This window comes from Sebastes fasciatus, chromosome 12 (genome assembly GCF_043250625.1).
Source record: "Sebastes fasciatus isolate fSebFas1 chromosome 12, fSebFas1.pri, whole genome shotgun sequence".
Lineage (NCBI taxonomy): Eukaryota > Metazoa > Chordata > Actinopteri > Perciformes > Sebastidae > Sebastes > Sebastes fasciatus.
Genome location: NC_133806.1, coordinates 497,005 through 518,115, shown reverse-complemented (window position 1 = coordinate 518,115; position 21,111 = coordinate 497,005). Strand labels below are relative to the sequence as shown.

General features: G+C 44.4%; 2 protein-coding genes across 3 annotated transcripts in view; both read right to left on the bottom strand.

The window, feature by feature from the left end:
• Window positions 1-13,742, bottom strand: part of LOC141778300 (ankyrin repeat and IBR domain-containing protein 1-like) — a 66,651-nt gene extending 52,909 nt beyond the window's left edge. The window contains exons 1-4 of one of the 2 annotated variants that reach the window (XM_074652483.1): window positions 13,711-13,742; window positions 2,955-3,238; window positions 1,590-1,890; window positions 427-609 (exon numbers count right to left, since the gene is read on the bottom strand). In XM_074652483.1, the coding sequence (XP_074508584.1) occupies window positions 427-609; window positions 1,590-1,890; window positions 2,955-3,142 (672 nt within the window). In that variant the 5' untranslated portion in view covers window positions 3,143-3,238; window positions 13,711-13,742. Of the gene's footprint in view, window positions 1-426; window positions 610-1,589; window positions 1,891-2,954; window positions 3,239-13,683 lie in introns of both variants that reach the window. The other variant, XM_074652482.1, reaches the window with a different exon arrangement.
• A 3,458-nt stretch (window positions 13,743-17,200) lies between these two features.
• Window positions 17,201-21,111, bottom strand: part of eomesb (eomesodermin homolog b) — a 13,387-nt gene continuing 9,476 nt past the window's right edge. Inside the window, 3 exon segments of the mRNA XM_074652480.1 lie at window positions 17,201-18,539; window positions 18,759-18,820; window positions 20,519-20,683. Coding sequence (XP_074508581.1) covers window positions 17,750-18,539; window positions 18,759-18,820; window positions 20,519-20,683 — 1,017 coding nt within the window. The 3' untranslated portion in view covers window positions 17,201-17,749.

Below are 21,111 nucleotides of genomic sequence, written 5' to 3'. Positions count from 1 at the left end.
ACTAAGCCAGGCCCAATGAGCTAACAGAGTGATGGTGATAGGAGTCACATGCCTTATGGCAGACTGTTTGGTGTGTGTGTGTGTGTCTCTAACCAAAGCATCTGCAGTGTGAGGTTGGGGGGGGTCTGACCAGCAGAACTGTAAAACACTGGCCTATAGACAGACAGTGCCTGGCTCTAGGCTCTAAGAGGAGACTACAGCCCTACAGACTCTATGAGCGCTGTGTGGGTTAAACTAGGTTAGACTAGGTTAAGGTATGGAGGGGAGCTGACTCTAAAGAGCTGCTTCATCAGAAGCAGCAATAAAACAGATTATTATCATTAGATGGCTCACCAGTTGGACCAGGCCCTGACTATAATGTAATGTTGTAAGTGACACCAGCTGAGGATAAGGACAGGCTCTCCCTTTTGGTGTGTTATTGTGTACCTCTCTCCGGTCGAGGGCTGCGTACTCTGCCTCGATGCCCTCCGCCTCGGGGGCGAGAGAGAAGACCATCTGCGACTCCAGGCACAGGGCCAGCTCCTTGTGGTGCTGCTTCTCTGCACAGTCACATGGAGTCTCGCGGTCTTCGTTCTCTGCAAACAGGTCCGCTTCTCTCTGCACCAGGAGCTGAGCGAGTGGAAACGAGAGGGACATTTGGGCTTTGAATAACGGGGCACACACTATAGGCAGGGCTCGCTGGCTGATGGAGTCTGAAACAGTCACTCTGTGGTAGGAGTCGAGGGAAACAGGCTACACAGTTATGGCAGAAATGCTAATCCCTATTATTTTGATCTACAACTGTGATCATGATTATTACTTACAACCTTTCAGTTTCAGGACCCAAACTGTACATGGATCACACTTTAAATAAAGGTTTTTTCATAATGGCTGTTCCACTTTAAGAAAATGTAATGACTTGTTCCGTCAGGTACGAATATGTAATTTCAGCTTCGCAGACATTTCTTCAATTCAATTTATTTATATATTTATATATATATATATATATATATATATATATCTTCCAACTCATTCTTTTCCACTTTGCTTTTTGCTAAACTTTTCCAAAGTTCTCTGTAGGTTTCTCTGACTCTTTCACACCAGACCTGAGTGTATGTTACTGGACGGTTTTCTGGGAGAAAAGAAAATGAACAGTGCAAAAATTACATAATTATGAATCATAGAACCAAAATTGGTTTGGAAACTAAACTCAGGCCTTTATAAAGGCAAACACTGAGACACAGCGACAGCTTAATGCAAATCTGTGGGTTTTGGTGTGTGATGCATCCGGCCCCAGAGACTCATAAAGTCCTGCACAACATCTTCCCAAAACCTCCCGAGGGAGCGGTTTGGTAAAACTAAATCTAATGGATGTGAGCACAACGTCACACATCAGCCATTATTTTACAAATATTCATAGAACAAAAGGGCAGACACTTAATAATGTGTGTTAACATTCAGGGTTATTCTGGCCCTTTTTATCTCCGTTGATCTCTCGTCTTAGTGCGTTTCCATTTATGGAGCCTTTGACCTATAACTCAAATGTCATACTTGAGAATATTCTACATTAGCCCATACTGAAAAATATCCACAGGACTTTGGAATCTCACCTCCACACACGTCATCATGCCTGAGGCAGCAGCGTAGTGCAGGCAGGTGTTCTTCTTGTTGTCGGTGGCGTTGACGTCGGCTCTCTCGTACTCTCCGTGGTCCAGCTTCGCTCCGGTCCACGCCAGGACGATCTGTAGAGATTCAGCCCGACGCTGCTTGTCTTCATATGGCCGTGAGATCCGGGGTTGCAGCGCCCCCTCTGAGGTCAGGATCTGGGGCCCCATGCAGAGGAGGTGCAGAGACGTCTCATTGTGCACGTTACGCTTGTTAGGATTCCCGTCTTTGCTCAGGAGGAAAGACCTAAAAGAATAAGACAAGAGACAGGAACGACAGCTGATTTCAAACTTTTGCTCAGTGACCCAGAAATGGCTTTGTGTGCTCATATCTGGAACGAGCCAACACATCCTAGCTCACTTTAGATTTCAAACTACTAGGGTTTACAGTTATTAGCCTGTATTGTTGGTTTGTAAGCCTGTTTGTGGCTCCATAGCATGTTTTTACTACATAGTGAATAACATGAAAACCATTTCATCTTCTGACAAACCAAAAAAAGGTGGAAAGCAAATGTATATGCTTTGAGTTTTGTGTGACTGTTTATTCTAGAGCATTTTAAGTAGTATACTTCACAACATTAGAAATACAATCTAGATAATCACACTGCAGTGTGGAAATATAAATTGCACCTCAGGTAAATTTTTACCCAAATGAGTTTATTAGTTTGAATCTCAGAATGTTGGTGCTTCATGTGGAAACTAGAACCATCAGAATCAGAGCCATCATCCATCCAGTCCTATAGATTTTGCTTCTACTTGACTTTGCTGACATTTTAAAACCCCGTAAGTATTTTTTTAAAGTCAGGTAAGAATGAGCAAACATCCTATTAGTGGAGGAACAATCGGGCCTGAGATAAAGACAAACACATGCAAGGTTGGTAGCTGGTGGGGTGGGAAGCTCTTGGAGCCCCGTCCTATTCCATCCCAGCATGCTGCATTCCTGAGAGCTGCTAACAGATGGCTATGTGGAGAGACAGATGGGACAGAGATGTATAGAGACAAAACATGAAAAAACATGCAGCAATACAGTAATAGATGGGACCAGCTGATCAGCAACAGAGTGCCTAAAAAGAAGTGTTGGAAGGATACTTGATATCTGAACGGGTGATACATAAGAAATACAAATAATAATGTAATGAATTAAACTCCAGCATATAAAAGAATCTAGAGCACAACATATTAGTCCCACCTATCAACCCTTAGATATCCATTTCCCCTCACTGACAGCAGTCACTACAGAAATATATACATCTCTGAACGTGTACATGTTCTCTGTTTGCTGGCTTGGTTTCCTCTGGACCGTATCCTGACCTGAGTAGGCGTGTCATGGCGTGCCGGGCAGCGTAGTGCAGTGGAGTGTTGTGCTGGTAGGACTCTCCGTATGTAGAGTTGGGATCCAGAGCCTCCTTGAACTGCGGGTTGCTCTCGTACAGTTGGCAGGCCAGCATCTCATCCCCGTTGATGAGAGCCTTACGGAACTTGGTCGCCGTGTTCCCCATCTCTTCCCCTACTGTCGGTTCAGCTCTGACTGACACAGCAGCCTCTTTAGTCGTCTTCAAACTGTTCCGGTCCAACAGGCCAGCATACTGAATGTCCTAAAGAAAAGAAGAAAAGCAGGAGTTTAATTCCTTTACGGCTGCGTCCGGGTCCAACGAGGCCTTGTTGACTAAAAGACGGTGAGTATTAATCACTTCCACTGCCTCTGAATCACAAGGACAAGACTCATCTCCAAGGTTGCTCAGGCTGCTCTGCCACCAGCCCCAGTGTCAGCATCACCACAGCACCGTAAACCACCTCCTCGTGTTTCTCTTTCTATTTTTTGTTTTGAATAACTAAACATGGTGCCAACACAGCTCACACAGAGAGAAGGACAAGACTTCCTCTGGCATCACCAGGAGCTTCCGCTTCTCCGTGCCAGCGCTGCCCGTCCCACAGAGGCCAGGAGTCACTGCGAAGCGAGAGATCCTCCACTGAAGAACAACATGCAGCGAGTCAGCATCTCGCTTCCACCTGAGCACCATATGGTCAGGACTGTTTGGGCAATGGGATGCTTTTTATGCATTTCTGGTGAGCTGCAGCACAAATCAACAGAACACATCACCTCCTCTAGCACAATCTATTCTACCTCATGATACTAACACTAACCACCATGCAGATCCTTCTGCACAGTAATACCTGGGTGTAGGCAACGTCTGTACACAATAGAAGGAACAAATACTTCCTGAGAACATTTAAAGGATGCACACCGTATGCTTGACCCCCCATAGGTCAGCAACAATCACAAAGGAAGTGATAAGTGAATATCCACATTCCATTTGCAGGACAATGATTATCTTCTGTGGATGAAGCAGACTCAGTGGTCTAATCTCAACACGATATCAGCTCAAACTACACACAGTCAGCAAGACAACACATCCGGCTGCTGGGCGCTGCTTGGTGTTTCCTCAACTGATCTCAACGTGGCTGCAGGGTCACAAACTTTCTCATGTTTCAGCTAAACCGTGCACTACAAGATGATTCTGAGAACATCTGAGGACAGACTAGGCATTACAGTAACAGAGTATTGATCCATATCTGATCAGCGCTGCCTAGTTTGACCGATTGATCAGAGTTGGTGAGTGATTGACAGCTGCTCAGAGACGGAAGGCTCCAGCTCGGCTCTGATTGGTTGTTTTCCTCCGGTCTGTGACATCTTAAAGATGCCAAAATTAGGAGCACCGAAGGACACAGAGGACACAGGAGGACACGACAGGACACTGGAGGACACGACAGGACACTGGAGGACATTAGAGGACACCGAGGCATGAATACCATCTCTGAACGCACAACACGTCCAACCTTGAAGCAGATGGGCTACAGCAGCAGAAGACCACCCGGTACTAGCAAGGTGTACCTAATAAAGTGGCCGGTGAGTGTATATATATATATATATATATAACCCTATAATTCAACCCACTGCAGCTTTAAGTCAGCCAACCTAAATAACTAAATACTGTATATTTATTTAGATGTGTTTCCATTGTCATTATTAGGTCAGGACATTGTCTCCAGTCATGCAATATGACCCGTACATTCAACATTAATAAAAAACTATTTCACCCTTAAAATGAACATTTATATTATATATCACGCACGTGACTCGCAGTGCGCCTGCGCAAGCATGCGACGGTAGTTGCGTAAGTGTTTTAAGGTGCAAGATTTTGGTGAAGAAACGCATGTGTCATGTGTTTGGGAAGTTCTGAACAAACGACTGGATAAACGAGACTTATACGAGTCTATAACCAGATATACTGCACGAGTTGTGCCAGTTTGTAAACGGATGTTTTAATATAGTTTTGCTGTTGTTAATCCTGGCCTCCATTTACTATAATTCATCAAACATTTACTCCCGTTTTCAGATTCTTCGTTCGCCAGAAAACAAGTTTTCTTCAAGAATTTAAAGGTCACCTATTATGCAAAATGCACTTTTCCATGTCTTTTAAACATCAATATCTGTCCCCAGTGTGTCTACAGGCCACCATAGTATCATAACAGACCATCCTCTCTCTTTTTCTCCTGCTCCGTTTGTCCGGAAATGGGTGTAGAAAAATGCTGCGCAGCTTTTCCTTCTCTTCTGACGTCGTTAGAGAAATGCAAGCCACGTGAGGGTTTCCTGGTCGAACCAGAGAGAACCTTCAGTAGCTGACCCCGGCCCACAGCGCGTCACTGTCTCTCCTCCTCAACCTAACTTGAGCAAAGTAGCTCCTACAGTTAGTCTGCAAGAACCAGCAGAACAGGCTTCATGTACTCCCATCATCTAAATATAACATGTTCTTTCACAAAGGCTTTATGTAATTACACTGTTTAAACAGATGATATTTATATATTATATATATTTGATGTCATGCATGTAGCAGAGTACAGGTAGTAAATAGTGACTTGTAAGCAACACAACACATTTCTGTTTCACAGTCAAACTTTATTTGAGTAGACAGATGACAATATTAATTATTCACAGCATTTGTAATCATCTCACCTGTTAGTTAGTTATGTTAACATGGTACAGGAGAACGTCTTTCAGCTCTGGTAAACTATGGTAAGCTAAGCTCCGGTGGTCTGTAGTCATGGTAACACAGAGACAGCTACTACTGTAAATAATATACCATTACTCTGATCTTCCATACATTTATCTTTTAGCAGAAATAATGAACTGACTACTGTTTCACATCTTCTATTTTCCACCCTGATGGTCGCTGTGTTTACACACCGTGTCATAGCGGTAGCATGTAGCTAACCCGTTAGCATGTAGCTACATGCTACCGGGTTAGCTCTGTATCTCCCATCTGCTCACAGCTATCTGCTCACAGCTGTCTGCTCTCAGCTGTCTGCTCTCAGCTATCTGCTCTCAGCTGTCTGCTCTCAGCTATCTGCTCTCAGCTGTCTGCTCTCAGCTGTCTGCTCTCAGCCGTCTGCTCTCAGCCGTCTGCTCTCAGCCGTCTGCTCTCAGCCGTCTGCTCTCAGCCGTCTGCTCTCAGCCGTCTGCTCTCAGCTGTCTGCTCTCCTCTGGGATGATTCTGTTGGTCATTTCTCACAGATGGATCTGTAAAGACAGACGTAAAACAGAGTGTATGTTTACGGTTTACAGAGTTGATGCATGAGGTAAACACTGAGCTAACTAACAGAGATATAAACAGCATTATTTACCTGAGAGAAACCGTCAGGAAAACCTGGAATCTGGACCGCAGATGTTCATCATGTGTCGCCGATTTCTGATCAGATTCCTCCGGTAACGTGCGCTGGGTGAAGTTTCTGGTTTATGAACTTTAAAGTAGTTTATTTTACTCTTCTGCTTCTCTCTCCCTGCTCTCAGACTGTGAGGGGGGCGGGGAGTGTGACGTTGTGTTGTTGAGGACGTTTGATTGACAGAAAACGCTGACCAATCAGAGCAGAGTGGGAGGAGACAGGCTGTGAATCAGTGGTTTTCAGACAGAGGCTGAATTAGGCTCTGAGGCAGGCAGACTCAGGCTGCAGTATGAGAAGAATAAAGGGTTTTTTGAACATTACAGCAAGTAAACAAAGGTTTAAGGAGGGTGGACACTCGAAAAGCAGCTGGACTAGATGGGATATCGGGGCGTGTCCTCAAGGCTTGTGCTCACCAGCTAGCCCCTGTGCTAACGGACATCTTCAATGTTTCCCTCACACAGGCTGTCGTTCCAACATGCCTTAAGACATCCACCATCATCCCTGTCCCCAAAAAGGCCAAAGTCACATGCCTCAACGACTAGAGACCTGTGGCACTAATGCCGATCATTATGAAGTGTTTTGAGAGGGCGATCAAAGAACACATCTGCTCCACATCTGCTCCACCCTTCCAAAAAATAGACCCCCTGCAATTTGCGTACTGCACCAACAGGTCCACGGACGACGCAATCACCATGGCCATGCACAAGGCACTGACCCACCTGGAGGCGAAAGAGAGCAACTATGTGAGAATGTTGTTTATAGACTACAGCTCAGCCTTCAATACAATAGTGCCCTCCATTCTCATCTCCAAGTTGGTGGCCTTAGGTGTGAACATCTCCCTCTGCAGTTGGGTTCTGGACTTCCTGACGGGGAGACCTCAGGCAGTAAAGGTGGGCAACAACATCTCATCATACATGTCCCTCAACACAGGTGCCCCCCAGGGTTGTGTGCTCAGCCCACTCTTATATTCCATCTACACCAGCGACTGCACAGCCCTTTACAACCTAAGAAGGCTGAAGAAATTCGGTATGTCCTCACCTGTACTGAGGAACTTCTACAGGTGCACTATTGAGAGCATCATGACCGGCTGCATCATCACCTGGTATGGCAAACGCTCCGAGCAGGATCGACGGCGGCTTCAGAGAGTGGTGCGGTCGGCCCAGCGGCTCACAGGTGGTGTGCTGCCTAACTTGGAGGACATATACACCAAGAGATGTGTAACCAAGGCAAACAAGATCATTGCTGATCCTAGTCACCCGAGCCATGGCCTCTTCATCAGGAAGCAGTCCAAGAGGAAGCCTGGCTACATCAGCATCAGAGCTAAAACCAACCGCCTCAGAAACAGCTTCTATCCCCAGGCCATCCGGATGCTGAGCTGAGTCTCACAACTGACCCTGACCCACTACAGCCCTGTCTCCGTCTCTGTCTCTGTCTCTATCCATTCATCCATTCGTAACCACCTCCTCACCCTTGGTTACACTGCACTTATTGCACCACACACTTACGGGTGTGCGGGTGGGTGTGTACATTCTCTGTGTATATTCTTTGTTATTTTTTATTTTATAATTGTCTCATATTTATCGAACAATTTGCTATTGTTGCTGTTATATTTATATGTTTATAAGATGATTGTATTTAATTCATTATTGTTATTCAATTGATTGAGAGATCGATCGATTGTCTATTATACAAGGATGAGAGAGTAACAAACAGGAACAGAGAATCTCACTGCCATCTCAATGTGTATGTGATCAATAAACTAAACTTCAACTTGAACTTTTAGTTGCCTTCATCATTAAATCCGTCAAACATCAGCCATCAACCATCAGCCATCAAACATCAGCCATCAGCCATCAAACATCAGCCATCAACCATCAGCCATCAAACATCAGCCATCAAACATCAGCCATCAGCCATCAACCATCAACCATCAAACATCAGCCATCAGCCATCAGCCATCAGCCATCAAACATCAGCCATCAAACATCAGCCATCAGCCATCAACCATCAACCATCAACCATCAGCCATCAACCATCAGCCATCAAACATCAGCCATCAACCATCAAACATCAGCCATCAACCATCAGCCATCAAACATCAGCCATCAAACATCAGCCATCAGCCATCAACCATCAACCATCAAACATCAGCCATCAACCATCAACCATCAGCCATCAGCCATCAGCCATCAGCCATCAACCATCAACCATCAGCCATCTGCCATCAACCATCAGCCATCAGCCATCAGCCATCAAACATCACCCATCAGCCATCAACCATCAAACATCAGCCATCAAACATCAGCCATCAGCCATCAGCCATCAGCCATCAGCCATCAGCCATCAGCCATCAGCCATCAACCATCAGCCATCAGCCATCAACCATCAAACATCAGCCATCAGCCATCAAACATCAGCCATCAACCATCAACCATCAAACATCAGCCATCAACCATCAACCATCAAACATCAAACATCAACCATCAACCATCAACCATCAAACATCAACCATCAGCCATCAGCCATCTGCCATCAGCCATCAGCCATCAAACATCAGCCATCAACCATCATCCATCAAACATCAAACATCAGCCATCAGCCATCAGCCATCAGCCATCAAACATCAGCCATCAACCATCAACCATCAAACATCAACCATCAAACATCAACCATCAACCATCAGCCATCAGCCATCAAACATCAACCATCAGCCATCAACCATCAAACATCAACCATCAACCATCAAACATCAACCATCAGCCATCAACCATCAGCCATCAAACATCAGCCATCAACCATCAACCATCAAACATCAACCATCAAACATCAACCATCAACCATCAGCCATCAGCCATCAAACATCAACCATCAGCCATCAACCATCAAACATCAACCATCAACCATCAAACATCAACCATCAGCCATCAACCATCAGCCATCAACCATCAAACATCAACCATCAACCATCAAACATCAACCATCAGCCATCAACCATCAAACATCAGCCATCAAACATCAACCATCAACCATCAGCCATCAGCCATCTGCCATCTGCCATCAACCATCAGCCATCAGCCATCAGCCATCAGCCATCTGCCATCAACCATCAACCATCAGCCATCAGCCATCAAACATCAACCATCAGCCATCAAACATCAACCATCAGCCATCAGCCATCAACCATCAGCCATCAGCCATCAAACATCAGCCATCAACCATCAAACATCAACCATCAAACATCAACCATCAAACATCAGCCATCAGCCATCAGCCATCAAACATCAACCATCAAACATCAACCATCAACCATCAAACATCAGCCATCAGCCATCAACCATCAAACATCAACCATCAAACATCAACCATCAACCATCAGCCATCAGCCATCAGCCATCAAACATCAGCCATCAGCCATCTGCCATCTGCCATCAACCATCAGCCATCAAACATCAGCCATCAGCCATCAAACATCAACCATCAACCATCAACCATCAAACATCAACCATCAACCATCAAACATCAGCCATCAGCCATCAGCCATCAGCCATCAGCCATCAACCATCAACCATCAGCCATCAAACATCAACCATCAGCCATCAAACATCAACCATCAACCATCAACCATCAAACATCAACCATCAACCATCAAACATCAACCATCAGCCATCAGCCATCAGCCATCAGCCATCAGCCATCAGCCATCAAACATCAGCCATCAGCCATCAAACATCAAACATCAGCCATCAGCCATCAGCCATCAAACATCAGCCATCAGCCATCAAACATCAGCCATCAGCCATCAGCCATCAGCCATCAGCCATCAAACATCAGCCATCAGCCATCAAACATCAGCCATCAGCCATCAGCCATCAAACATCAAACATCAGCCATCAGCCATCAGCCATCAACCATCAGCCATCAAACATCAGCCATCAGCCATCAAACATCAGCCATCAGCCATCAGCCATCAGCCATCAACCATCAAACATCAGCCATCAGCCATCAGCCATCAACCATCAGCCATCAGCCATCAACCATCAACCATCAGCCATCAAACATCAAACATCAGCCATCAGCCATCAACCATCAGCCATCAAACATCAACCATCAGCCATCAGCCATCAGCCATCAGCCATCAAACATCAGCCATCAGCCATCAACCATCAAACATCAGCCATCAGCCATCAACCATCAGCCATCAAACATCAGCCATCAGCCATCAACCATCAACCATCAGCCATCAAACATCAGCCATCAGCCATCAACCATCAACCATCAGCCATCTGCCATCAACCATCAACCATCAGCCATCAAACATCAACCATCAGCCATCTGCCATCAACCATCAAACATCAACCATCAAACATCAGCCATCAAACATCAACCATCAAACATCAACCATCAAACATCAACCATCAAACATCAACCATCAGCCATCAAACATCAACCATCAGCCATCAACCATCAGCCATCAAACATCAAACATCAACCATCAAACATCAACCATCAGCCATCAAACATCAACCATCAGCCATCAAACATCAACCATCAGCCATCAAACATCAAACATCAACCATCAAACATCAACCATCAGCCATCAAACATCAACCATCAGCCATCAGCCATCAAACATCAAACATCAACCATCAACCATCAAACATCAACCATCAACCATCAACCATCAGCCATCAGCCATCAAACATCAACCATCAAACATCAAACATCAACCATCAAACATCAACCATCAGCCATCAGCCATCAAACATCAACCATCAAACATCAGCCATCAGCCATCAACCATCAAACATCAGCCATCAAACATCAACCATCAAACATCAGCCATCAAACATCAGCCATCAACCATCAACCATCAGCCATCAAACATCAACCATCAGCCATCAAACATCAACCATCAGCCATCAAACATCAACCATCAAACATCAGCCATCAAACATCAACCATCAGCCATCAAACATCAACCATCAAACATCAGCCATCAAACATCAACCATCAGCCATCAAACATCAACCATCAGCCATCATCCATCAACCATCAAACATCAAGCATCAGCCATCAACCATCAACCATCAACCATCAAACATCAGCTCTGAGAGGACAGACAGACTCACCAGGTCACACCTGACTGAACACCTGGAAACACCTGATCTTTGAGTTAGAGAACCTCACACATCATAACAGCTAACTACTAGCTGCTAACAGCTAACAGCTAACAGCTATCTACTAGCAGCTCCCTGTTATCTGTTAGCTGTTGGATGTTAGCTGTTAGCTGCTAGCTGTTAGCTGCTGGATGTTAGCTGTTAGCTGCTGGATGTTAGCTGCTGGATGTTAGCTGTTAGCTGTTAGCTGCTGGATGTTAGCTGCTGGATGTTAGCTGTTAGCTGCTAGCTGCTGGATGTTAGCTGCTGGATGTTAGCTGTTAGCTGCTAGCTGCTGGATGTTAGCTGTTAGCTGCTAGCTGCTGGATGTTAGCTGTTAGCTGCTAGCTGCTGGATGTTAGCTGTTAGCTGCTAGCTGCTGGATGTTAGCTGTTAGCTGCTGGATGTTAGCTGCTAGCTGCTAGCTGCTGGATGTTAGCTGTTAGCTGCTAGCTGCTGGATGTTAGCTGCTGGATGTTAGCTGTTAGCTGTTAGCTGCTAGCTGCTGGATGTTAGCTGCTAGCTGCTGGATGTTAGCTGCTGGATGTTAGCTGTTAGCTGTTAGCTGCTAGCTGCTGGATGTTAGCTGCTAGCTGCTGGATGTTAGCTGTTAGCTGCTAGCTGCTGGATGTTAGCTGTTAGCTGCTAGCTGCTGGATGTTAGATGTTAGCTGTTAGCTGCTGGATGTTAGCTGTTAGCTGTTAGCTGCTGGATGTTAGCTGTTAGCTGCTGGATGTTAGCTGTTAGCTGTTAGCTGCTAGCTGCTGGATGTTAGCTGCTAGCTGCTGGATGTTAGCTGTTAGCTGCTAGCTGCTGGATGTTAGCTGTTAGCTGCTAGCTGCTGGATGTTAGATGTTAGCTGTTAGCTGCTGGATGTTAGCTGTTAGCTGTTAGCTGCTGGATGTTAGCTGTTAGCTGCTAGCTGTTAGCTGCTAGCTGCTGGATGTTAGCTGTTAGCTGTTAGCTGCTGGATGTTAGCTGCTAGCTGTTAGCTGCTGGATGTTAGCTGTTAGCTGCTAGCTGCTGGATGTTAGCTGTTAGCTGCTAGCTGCTGGATGTTAGCTGCTAGATGTTAGCTGCTAGCTGCTGGATGTTAGCTGTTAGCTGCTGGATGTTAGCTGTTAGCTGCTAGCTGCTGGATGTTAGCTGCTAGCTGCTGGATGTTAGCTGTTAGCTGTTAGCTGCTGGATGTTAGCTGTTAGCTGTTAGCTGCTGGATGTTAGCTGTTAGCTGCTAGCTGTTAGCTGCTAGCTGCTGGATGTTAGCTGTTAGCTGCTAGCTGCTGGATGTTAACTGCTAGCTGCTAGATGTTAGCTGCTGGATGTTAGCTGCTAGCGGCTGGATGTTAGCTGCTAGCTGTTAGCTGCTGGATGTTAGCTGTTAGCTGTTAGCTGCTAGCTGTTAGCTGTTAGCTGCTAGCTGCTGGATGTTAGCTGTTAGCTGCTAGCTGTTAGCTGCTAGCTGCTGGATGTTAGCTGTTAGCTGCTAGCTGCTGGATGTTAGCTGCTGGATGTTAGCTGTTAGCTGCTAGCTGCTGGATGTTAGCTGCTAGCTGTTAGCTGCTGGATGTTAGCTGCTAGCTGCTGGATGTTAGCTGTTAGCTGCTAGCTGCTGGATGTTAGCTGTTAGCTGTTAGCTGCTAGCTGCTGGATGTTAGCTGTTAGCTGCTAGCTGCTGGATGTTAGCTGTTAGCTGCTAGCTGTTAGCTGTTAGCTGCTAGCTGCTGGATGTTAGCTGTTAGCTGCTAGCTGCTGGATGTTAGCTGTTAGCTGCTAACTGTTAGCTGCTAGCTGCTGGATGTTAGCTGTTAGCTGCTAGCTGTTAGCTGCTAGCTGCTGGATGTTAGCTGTTAGCTGCTAGCTGCTGGATGTTAGCTGTTAGCTGCTAGCTGCTGGATGTTAGCTGCTGGATGTTAGCTGTTAGCTGCTAGCTGCTGGATGTTAGCTGTTAGCTGCTAGCTGTTAGCTGCTGGATGTTAGCTGTTAGCTGCTAGCTGTTAGCTGCTGGATGTTAGCTGCTGGATGTTAGCTGCTAGCTGCTAGCTGCTGGATGTTAGCTGCTGGATGTTAGCTGCTAGCTGCTAGCTGCTGGATGTTAGCTGCTGGATGTTAGCTGTTAGCTGCTAGCTGAGTTTCAGTCTCAGAGTAAACAGAGGAACTCACATCAGTATATTCAGTATTCAGACTCACAGCTGGTTCATGTCTCTCTGGAGCTGCTCCTCTCTCCTCTCTCTGGAGCTGCTCTCCTCTCTCTCTGGAGGAACCAGCTGTTGTCCTCAGAGAGCTTTAAGAGATCACAATAATAATGTTGTTCTGTTGAACTCTCCGAGCACTCTGCTGTTGGGTTGCCAGGTTAGAGCTCGGGTTGCCAGGTTGAAGCACAAACCCCCAAAACAGGCGGAGAAAGAAGAAGTTTCATTTTCCTCAGAGAAACACACAAACACACACACACACACACACACACACTGTAACACACACACACACACTGTAACACACACACACACACACACACTGTAACACACGCACACACACTCACACACACTCACACGCTGTAACACACATACACGCTGTGTAGGAGATAGAATAGAAATGTTGTCTGATTAAATGTGGTGTCAGATGCAGTCAGTGTCCGTCTGAAGTCAACAGGCTGCTGTGATTTCTTTATTAACTGTGGGTTCAGTAAGACGCCACTAGAGTGAGACAGAGTCCACAGAAACAAACCGTGCTGTTGGACACCAGATGGGTGTGAAGTTGTGCTTGTTATCCTTTGAACAGTCCAGTCTTCATATGACTGAATGGGTTTTAACTTGTTGTAGGCTTCACATTAAAACAGAGGTGGGTCAGCTGATGTAAGTGGTTTTACCCTCCTTCACACTCCTGTGACTGTGCTGACTCTATATGTGCAATGAACCAATTAAACTGTATTTTAATATCAAACATAACCTCGTGAAGAATTACAGACAAACCTCATATACATCCAGCCAGTTTCACCTGATGGTCAACGTGTTGAAACTTTCAATACCTCGGTACCGTTCTGGACTCCCAGGTGAGCTCCTCTGAAAATACAGTATATCTTCAAGAGATGCTCACAGCAACTCCATCTTCTAAGGAAACTCAGTGGCCTCAGTGTCAGCCAGCAGATTTTAGAATTACTGTACAAAACCATTGTTGAGAGTGTTTTAACCTTTCACCTTCCTGCCTGGTTCGGTCACCTGAGCTGTAGATAGAAGAATAAACTGTCTTGGACCGTGTCAACGGCAGGTTCAATAGTTGGTAAACCCCAAAAGTCCTTGACTCAACTCTTTACAGAAAGGACGAGGAAGAAAGCGAGGAGTATCCCCCAACCCTAACCCTAACCCTAAACCCTAACCCTAACCCCTAACCCTAACCCTAACCCTAACCCTAACCCCTAACCCTAACCCTAACCCTGGCAGAGAGCTCCCATCCTCTGTGCAGCCAGCTGGGAGGCGCTATAGAGCCCCTCTGGACACTAACAATGTGTTTAAAAAGTCCCTCAACCCAACTAGTGCCGTCAATATTCTAAACTCAACAATGTGCCTGAGCAGATCTGAGCCACAGACACTGACATGAACTGTTTTAATGTGTAACATAACCTGTCTATAACCTGTCTATAACCCGTCTATAAGCTCTCTATAACCCGTCTATAACCTGTCTATAACCCGTCTATAACCTGTCTATAACCTGTCTATAACCTGTCTATAACCCGTCTATAAGCTCTCTATAACCCGTCTATAACCTGTCTATAACCTGTCTATAACCTGTCTATAACCCATCTATAACCCGTCTATAACCTGTCTATAACCTGTCTATAACCTGTCTATAACCCATCTATAACCCGTCTATAACCTGTCTATAACCTGTCTATAACCCGTCTATAAGCTCTCTATAACCCGTCTATAACCTGTCTATAACCTGTCTATAACCCGTCTATAAGCTCTCTATAACCCGTCTATAACCTGTCTATAACCTGTCTATAACCTGTCTATAACCCATCTATAACCCGTCTATAACCTGTCTATAACCTGTCTATAACCCGTCTATAACCTGTCTATAACCTGTCTATAACCCGTCTATAACCTGTCTATAACCTGTCTATAACCCGTCTATAAGCTCTCTATAACCCGTCTATAACCTGTCTATAACCCGTCTATAAGCTCTCTATAACCCGTCTATAACCTGTCTATAACCCGTCTATAAGCTCTCTATAACCCGTCTATAACCTGTCTATAACCCGTCTATAACCTGTCTATAAACTGTCTATGTGTCTGTGTTTTACTAACTGCTGTCTGGTTTTTAATGTCTGTTTTCTGTGTTTGGTGAGCCGAAGACAGATTTCCACCCTGGTGGACAATAAAGTTGTATTGTGTTGTATTGTATTGTATTGTATTGTATTTATATTGTATTGCATTGTATTGTATTGTATTGTATTGTATTTGTATTGTATTTATATTGTATTGCATTGTATTGTATTGTATTGTATTGTATTTATATTGTATTGCATTGTATTGTATTTATATTGTATTGCATTGTATTGTATTGTATTGTATTTATATTGTATTGCATTGCATTGCATTGTATTGTATTGTATTGTATTTATATTGTATTGCATTGTATTGTATTTATATTGTATTGCATTGTATTGTATTGTATTGTATTGTATTTGTATTGTATTTATATTGTATTGCATTGTATTGTATTGTATTGTATTTATATTGTATTGCATTGCATTGCATTGTATTGTATTGTATTGTATTTATATTGTATTGCATTGTATTGTATTTATATTGTATTGTATTTGTATTGTATTGTATTGTATTTATATTGTATTGCATTGTATTGTATTGTATTGTATTTATATTGTATTGCATTGTATTGTATTTATATTGTATTGTATTTATATTGTATTGCATTGTATTGTATTTATATTGTATTGCATTGTATTGTATTGTATTGTATTGTATTTATATTGTATTGCATTGTATTGTATTGTATTTATATTGTATTGTATTGTATCCTGTATTTAACCAGGTTACAACTCATTGAGATGAACATCTCTTTTCTAAGAGCAACCTGGCCAAGAAGGCAGCACAGACACTGTTACAGTAATAAAAAGACACACACCGAGTGAACGAGTGAACGAGTGAACGAGCATCACATCCCGTCTGTACGTAACACTAAAACAGCTGTAACGCATAAAACACGTCAATCTGAATTTAGTGAGAGCTTCACGAACAATCCCATCCAGCTAGAGGAACACCTTCTTGATCTGTTAGAATAGACTTAACCCCCCTGCTCCCCCATTACAGTAGTAATCAGGTCCGACTATCTCAGCTCCGTCTGTTCTTTATTCCAGGAAGAAGGAGCAGCGTATTTAAAAGGTTATTTGCCTCGTCCTGTTCTAACCTCTAACCTCTCACCACGGGGACCAACATCTGTAGAATAGTGTGAGAGTGCAGACCTTATTGAGTTTGGTTTGTGCACATGTACACAGATAGGAAGGAACCAGTCCAAGAATATAAGAGCCAACCAATGTGATCTTTAACTGGTGCATTCATATATCAAACAAATGCTTTTATTAAATGCACCCATTAAAACCACCATATGTAAAGGTTGCTGTATTTAATCAGGGACATCTTAACTTGTAATAACCACTCATATACTCAATAAAACACATAATATGCCTTTTTATTATCAAATATCTGAACATTGCAATGAAGGTATATACAGCACATTATCGTCACATTTATGAGTGCACACATTTCATATCTTTCAATAAATAATCTGTAAACACATAACCTCAGTGTAAAGGCAGATACAGTCATGTTTGCACAATGAAACACACAGAACACGATTTAAAAACTAACTGGGGGAACTTAACAAATGCTTTGGCACTTTTCAAATTTCAAATACAGAGTTACATAAATGTATAAATCTATGGATGGAATTAGGCAACAACAACTCCGGATGCTGATGCTTATTGTGCCTCACACGCCACTTTAGACTTTAGACCCTAGACTTTAGACGTCACTGTGTTTGATTATTATTTGTGTCTTTGATATTTCCTGTCGCCACAGAAGGGAAACATTTGATCACCACATTTATCACCACCGAGACAAACTCTGGGTGTGCACGGAACACAAAAAGCAAACTAGTATTTCGTATTGGTGGTGGCAGATGAAGAAATGAGAGAGGAAATATGTGAAAGCATTCAAGGGTTTGTGTAGAAGGAGTAGTAAGCTGCCATGCCTTTGGATGAGGAGGCTTCTTTACTGTAGGAGCTACTGTTGATGGCAGCAGAGGCCAAGTCCTCACACTTGATGTCAGAGGGTGAGTCCTCTGCGCCGGCACCGCCGAGAGACAAACGCCTTCGTTTGCAGGCCGTGGAATAAGACTCAGCCTTGTCTAAGGACAGAGCTGACGGCTGCGTGTCTGTCCAGGAGGAGATCAGGCTTCCGCTACCGTTCACCTCCTCTTCTATCTGTGCTTTCACTTTGTTTGAGTCTTCTGGGAAAGCAGTGGTGGGACTGGGCCTGGGAGACCAAGGCAGGCTGGGAGAAACCTTCCTCTGGTATGCTGCTCTGGACCCCCAGCCTGCAGACATGGTGGTGAAAGGAGAGTCTGGGTAGTAGCTGAGAGCGTGGGACGTCTGCATGGACAAGGACTTGATGCCGTAAGGAAGCAGGGAGCCGGAGTAGTCCCCCTCGTAGGGGGTCAGGTCCAGTTTGTTGCCGGTGCCGGTGCCGTTCCCCCCCTGCTGCATGGAGGCCACAAACCACCTCTGTGAAGCTCCGTCTTCTGTCTGAGGTGAGAGGAGGCCGTTTGTCTGCGGCACCGCTCTCTCACTGTTATAAAAGCGGTTCTGGGGGAGGTTGTTGACGAACTGGTCCTGGAAGAGCGGCTGCATGGTGTAGCGGGCTCCGGGGACGATCTGGTGGACACCGCGGGGGGAGTCGCTGGGAGACGGTGTGAGGCGCTCGTTCTCTCCAGCTGTGTACATCCTGGAAAATACATGGAGGTATGAACTTGAGGTCAAGGAGGGGCAGTGTCTGGGTGAGAGAAATCACGTTGGCACACATGAAACAACACATCTGATCAATTTAAAAAACTCATTACAACACAGTCACACAGTTAAAACACAATAAAACATGTCATATGATGTTTTCCTGTTGATATTTATACTCAGGTTATGAGAAATATAATTAAGTAAAAATACTCACGAATCATAATTATCTCTGAATCCTTTGGCAAAAGGGTTGTGATCAATTTTCAGCTGCGTAATCTAAAACAAAGCAAAATGGAAGAATAAGCTCCATACATACATATATATATATATATATATATATATATATATATATGTGAAGATAAAGAGAGAACAGATATAAAGAAGCATCATGCAGTTATATGCCTCCTAACTATATGCATGTCAAACTATACAAGGAAATTATAGATAGATTATTAACATTAGAAACTGTTTGTCATGTTCATTTAATGAGTTTCAATCAATAGAAATGCAAATGGATTAAAACAAGATTCAACACTTATAAAGCAGGTTAGTCTGTATAATAATAATAATAATAATAATAATAATAATAACAATAATAATAATATTAATAATAATTATAATAATAATTAAAGCTGCGAGCAGCGATGATCGGGCCCTCGCCCCCGCGCGCACGTCGGGGGAACGCGCACGTTGGGATACCCGCTGTCGTGCATTTAGAGTTTATTTTCTGCCTGGAGCGTGTGGCGCTGGATATGACCTGTTGAGAACATGTGGGGCGTCCTTTAAAGGCACTTCTATGAGGGTTGGTTGCAGTATACAACCATTTCCTGTTTTCTGTAGGGGGCGCTATGACTTTCACTCATAATGGCACATATATGTCTTCAGGCCTGGACTATTATCCAGCTTGTGAAATTTGGGGCAGATCGGACTATGTAAAGTCAAGTAACAACAGCCTCCTGTGTCGTGGCGACTCATCAAAATTCGCCATGCCACCACGGCGCTGCCGTTCGATGGAAACTTCCGATTTTCAAAAGGAAGCATCATCGAGGTCTTAAGGCTTTTCTGACCAAATTTGGAGCAGATGGGTTAATGTACGACAAAGTTACAACAACTTCCTGTTTTTTGGCGAAGAAGCTTTTTCGCCGCCACGCCACGGCAACATGGTTCGATAACTTTTTGATCTTTTGATAACTTTTCATCACAAAGGTCTTAAGATACTACTGACCAAGTTTGAGGTAGATGTGATTAATTTCTGAGGCAGAGTACATCAACGTGTAAAACATGATATTTCTTGTTACCACTAGGTGGCGCTATGACTGCGAGTCAAAATGTCCACGTGGGTGTCGTCAGACAGGGACCTTTATCAGGCATGAGAAATTTGGAGCATATAGGTTAATGTACGACAAAGTTACAACAACTTCCTGTTTCTTGGCGAAAGGCGCTTTTTCGCCGCCACGCCACGGCAACATAGTTCGATAACTTTTTGATCTTTGGATAACTTTTCATCCCAAAGGTCTTAAGATACTACTGACCAAATTTGAAGTTGATCGGGTTAAATCGCTAGGAGGAATTCGTTAAAGTACAGCGCCTGGATATGGTAAAAAAAACGCCATAAAATCCAATATGGCCGACTTCCGGTTGGGTTTACGGTATACCTCCAAGAGGTTTTTTTTTACGTCTCATCATGGTACATATACCTACCAAATTTCATAAATCTAGGTGAAACGTGTCGCCGGGGCTCCTCAATAGGGGGCGCTAGCGAGCCAAATTTCTACACCCAAACACAAATCACATACCAAACATCTATTTCACGCACGTCTGATGCGTGTGCCAAAGTACACGCATTTTGGAGTAGTCCAAGCACCTTGTATTTTCGTCCAAAGAGATAATATAATAATAATAATCATTTGAAAAACAATAGGTCCTCGGACCCGACGTTGTCGGTGCTCGGGCCCTAATAATGATAATTGTTACATCAGTGTTCTGGTAGGCGGTCACAGCTATGAACTGGTTCTCTGGGAAGGTGAAGCTGTGTGTCTTCAGGTCGCTGCTGATGCTGATGTCCTCCAGTCCGTCCTCCGTCACCTCCACGATGTGCAGCCGCGGCTGGTATTTATGCAGCGACTGCAGGACGATCATCTGCACAATGAACACGGTCACAATGAACACGGTCACAACGAACACGGTCACAACGAACACGGTCACAACGAACACGGTCACAACGAACACGGTATCAACGAACACGGTCACAACGAACACGGTCACAACGAACACGGTCACAACGAACACGGTATCAACGAACACGGTCACAACGAACACGGTCACAACGAACACGGTATCAACGAACACGGTATCAACGAACACGGTCACAACGAACACGGTATCAACGAACACGGTATCAACGAACACGGTCACAACGAACACGGTCACAACGAACACGGTATCAACGAACACGGTATCAACGAACACGGTCACAACGAACACGGTCACAACGAACACGGTATCAACGAACACGGTCACAACGAACACGGTCACAACGAACACGGTCAGATAATCCGGTAAATAAT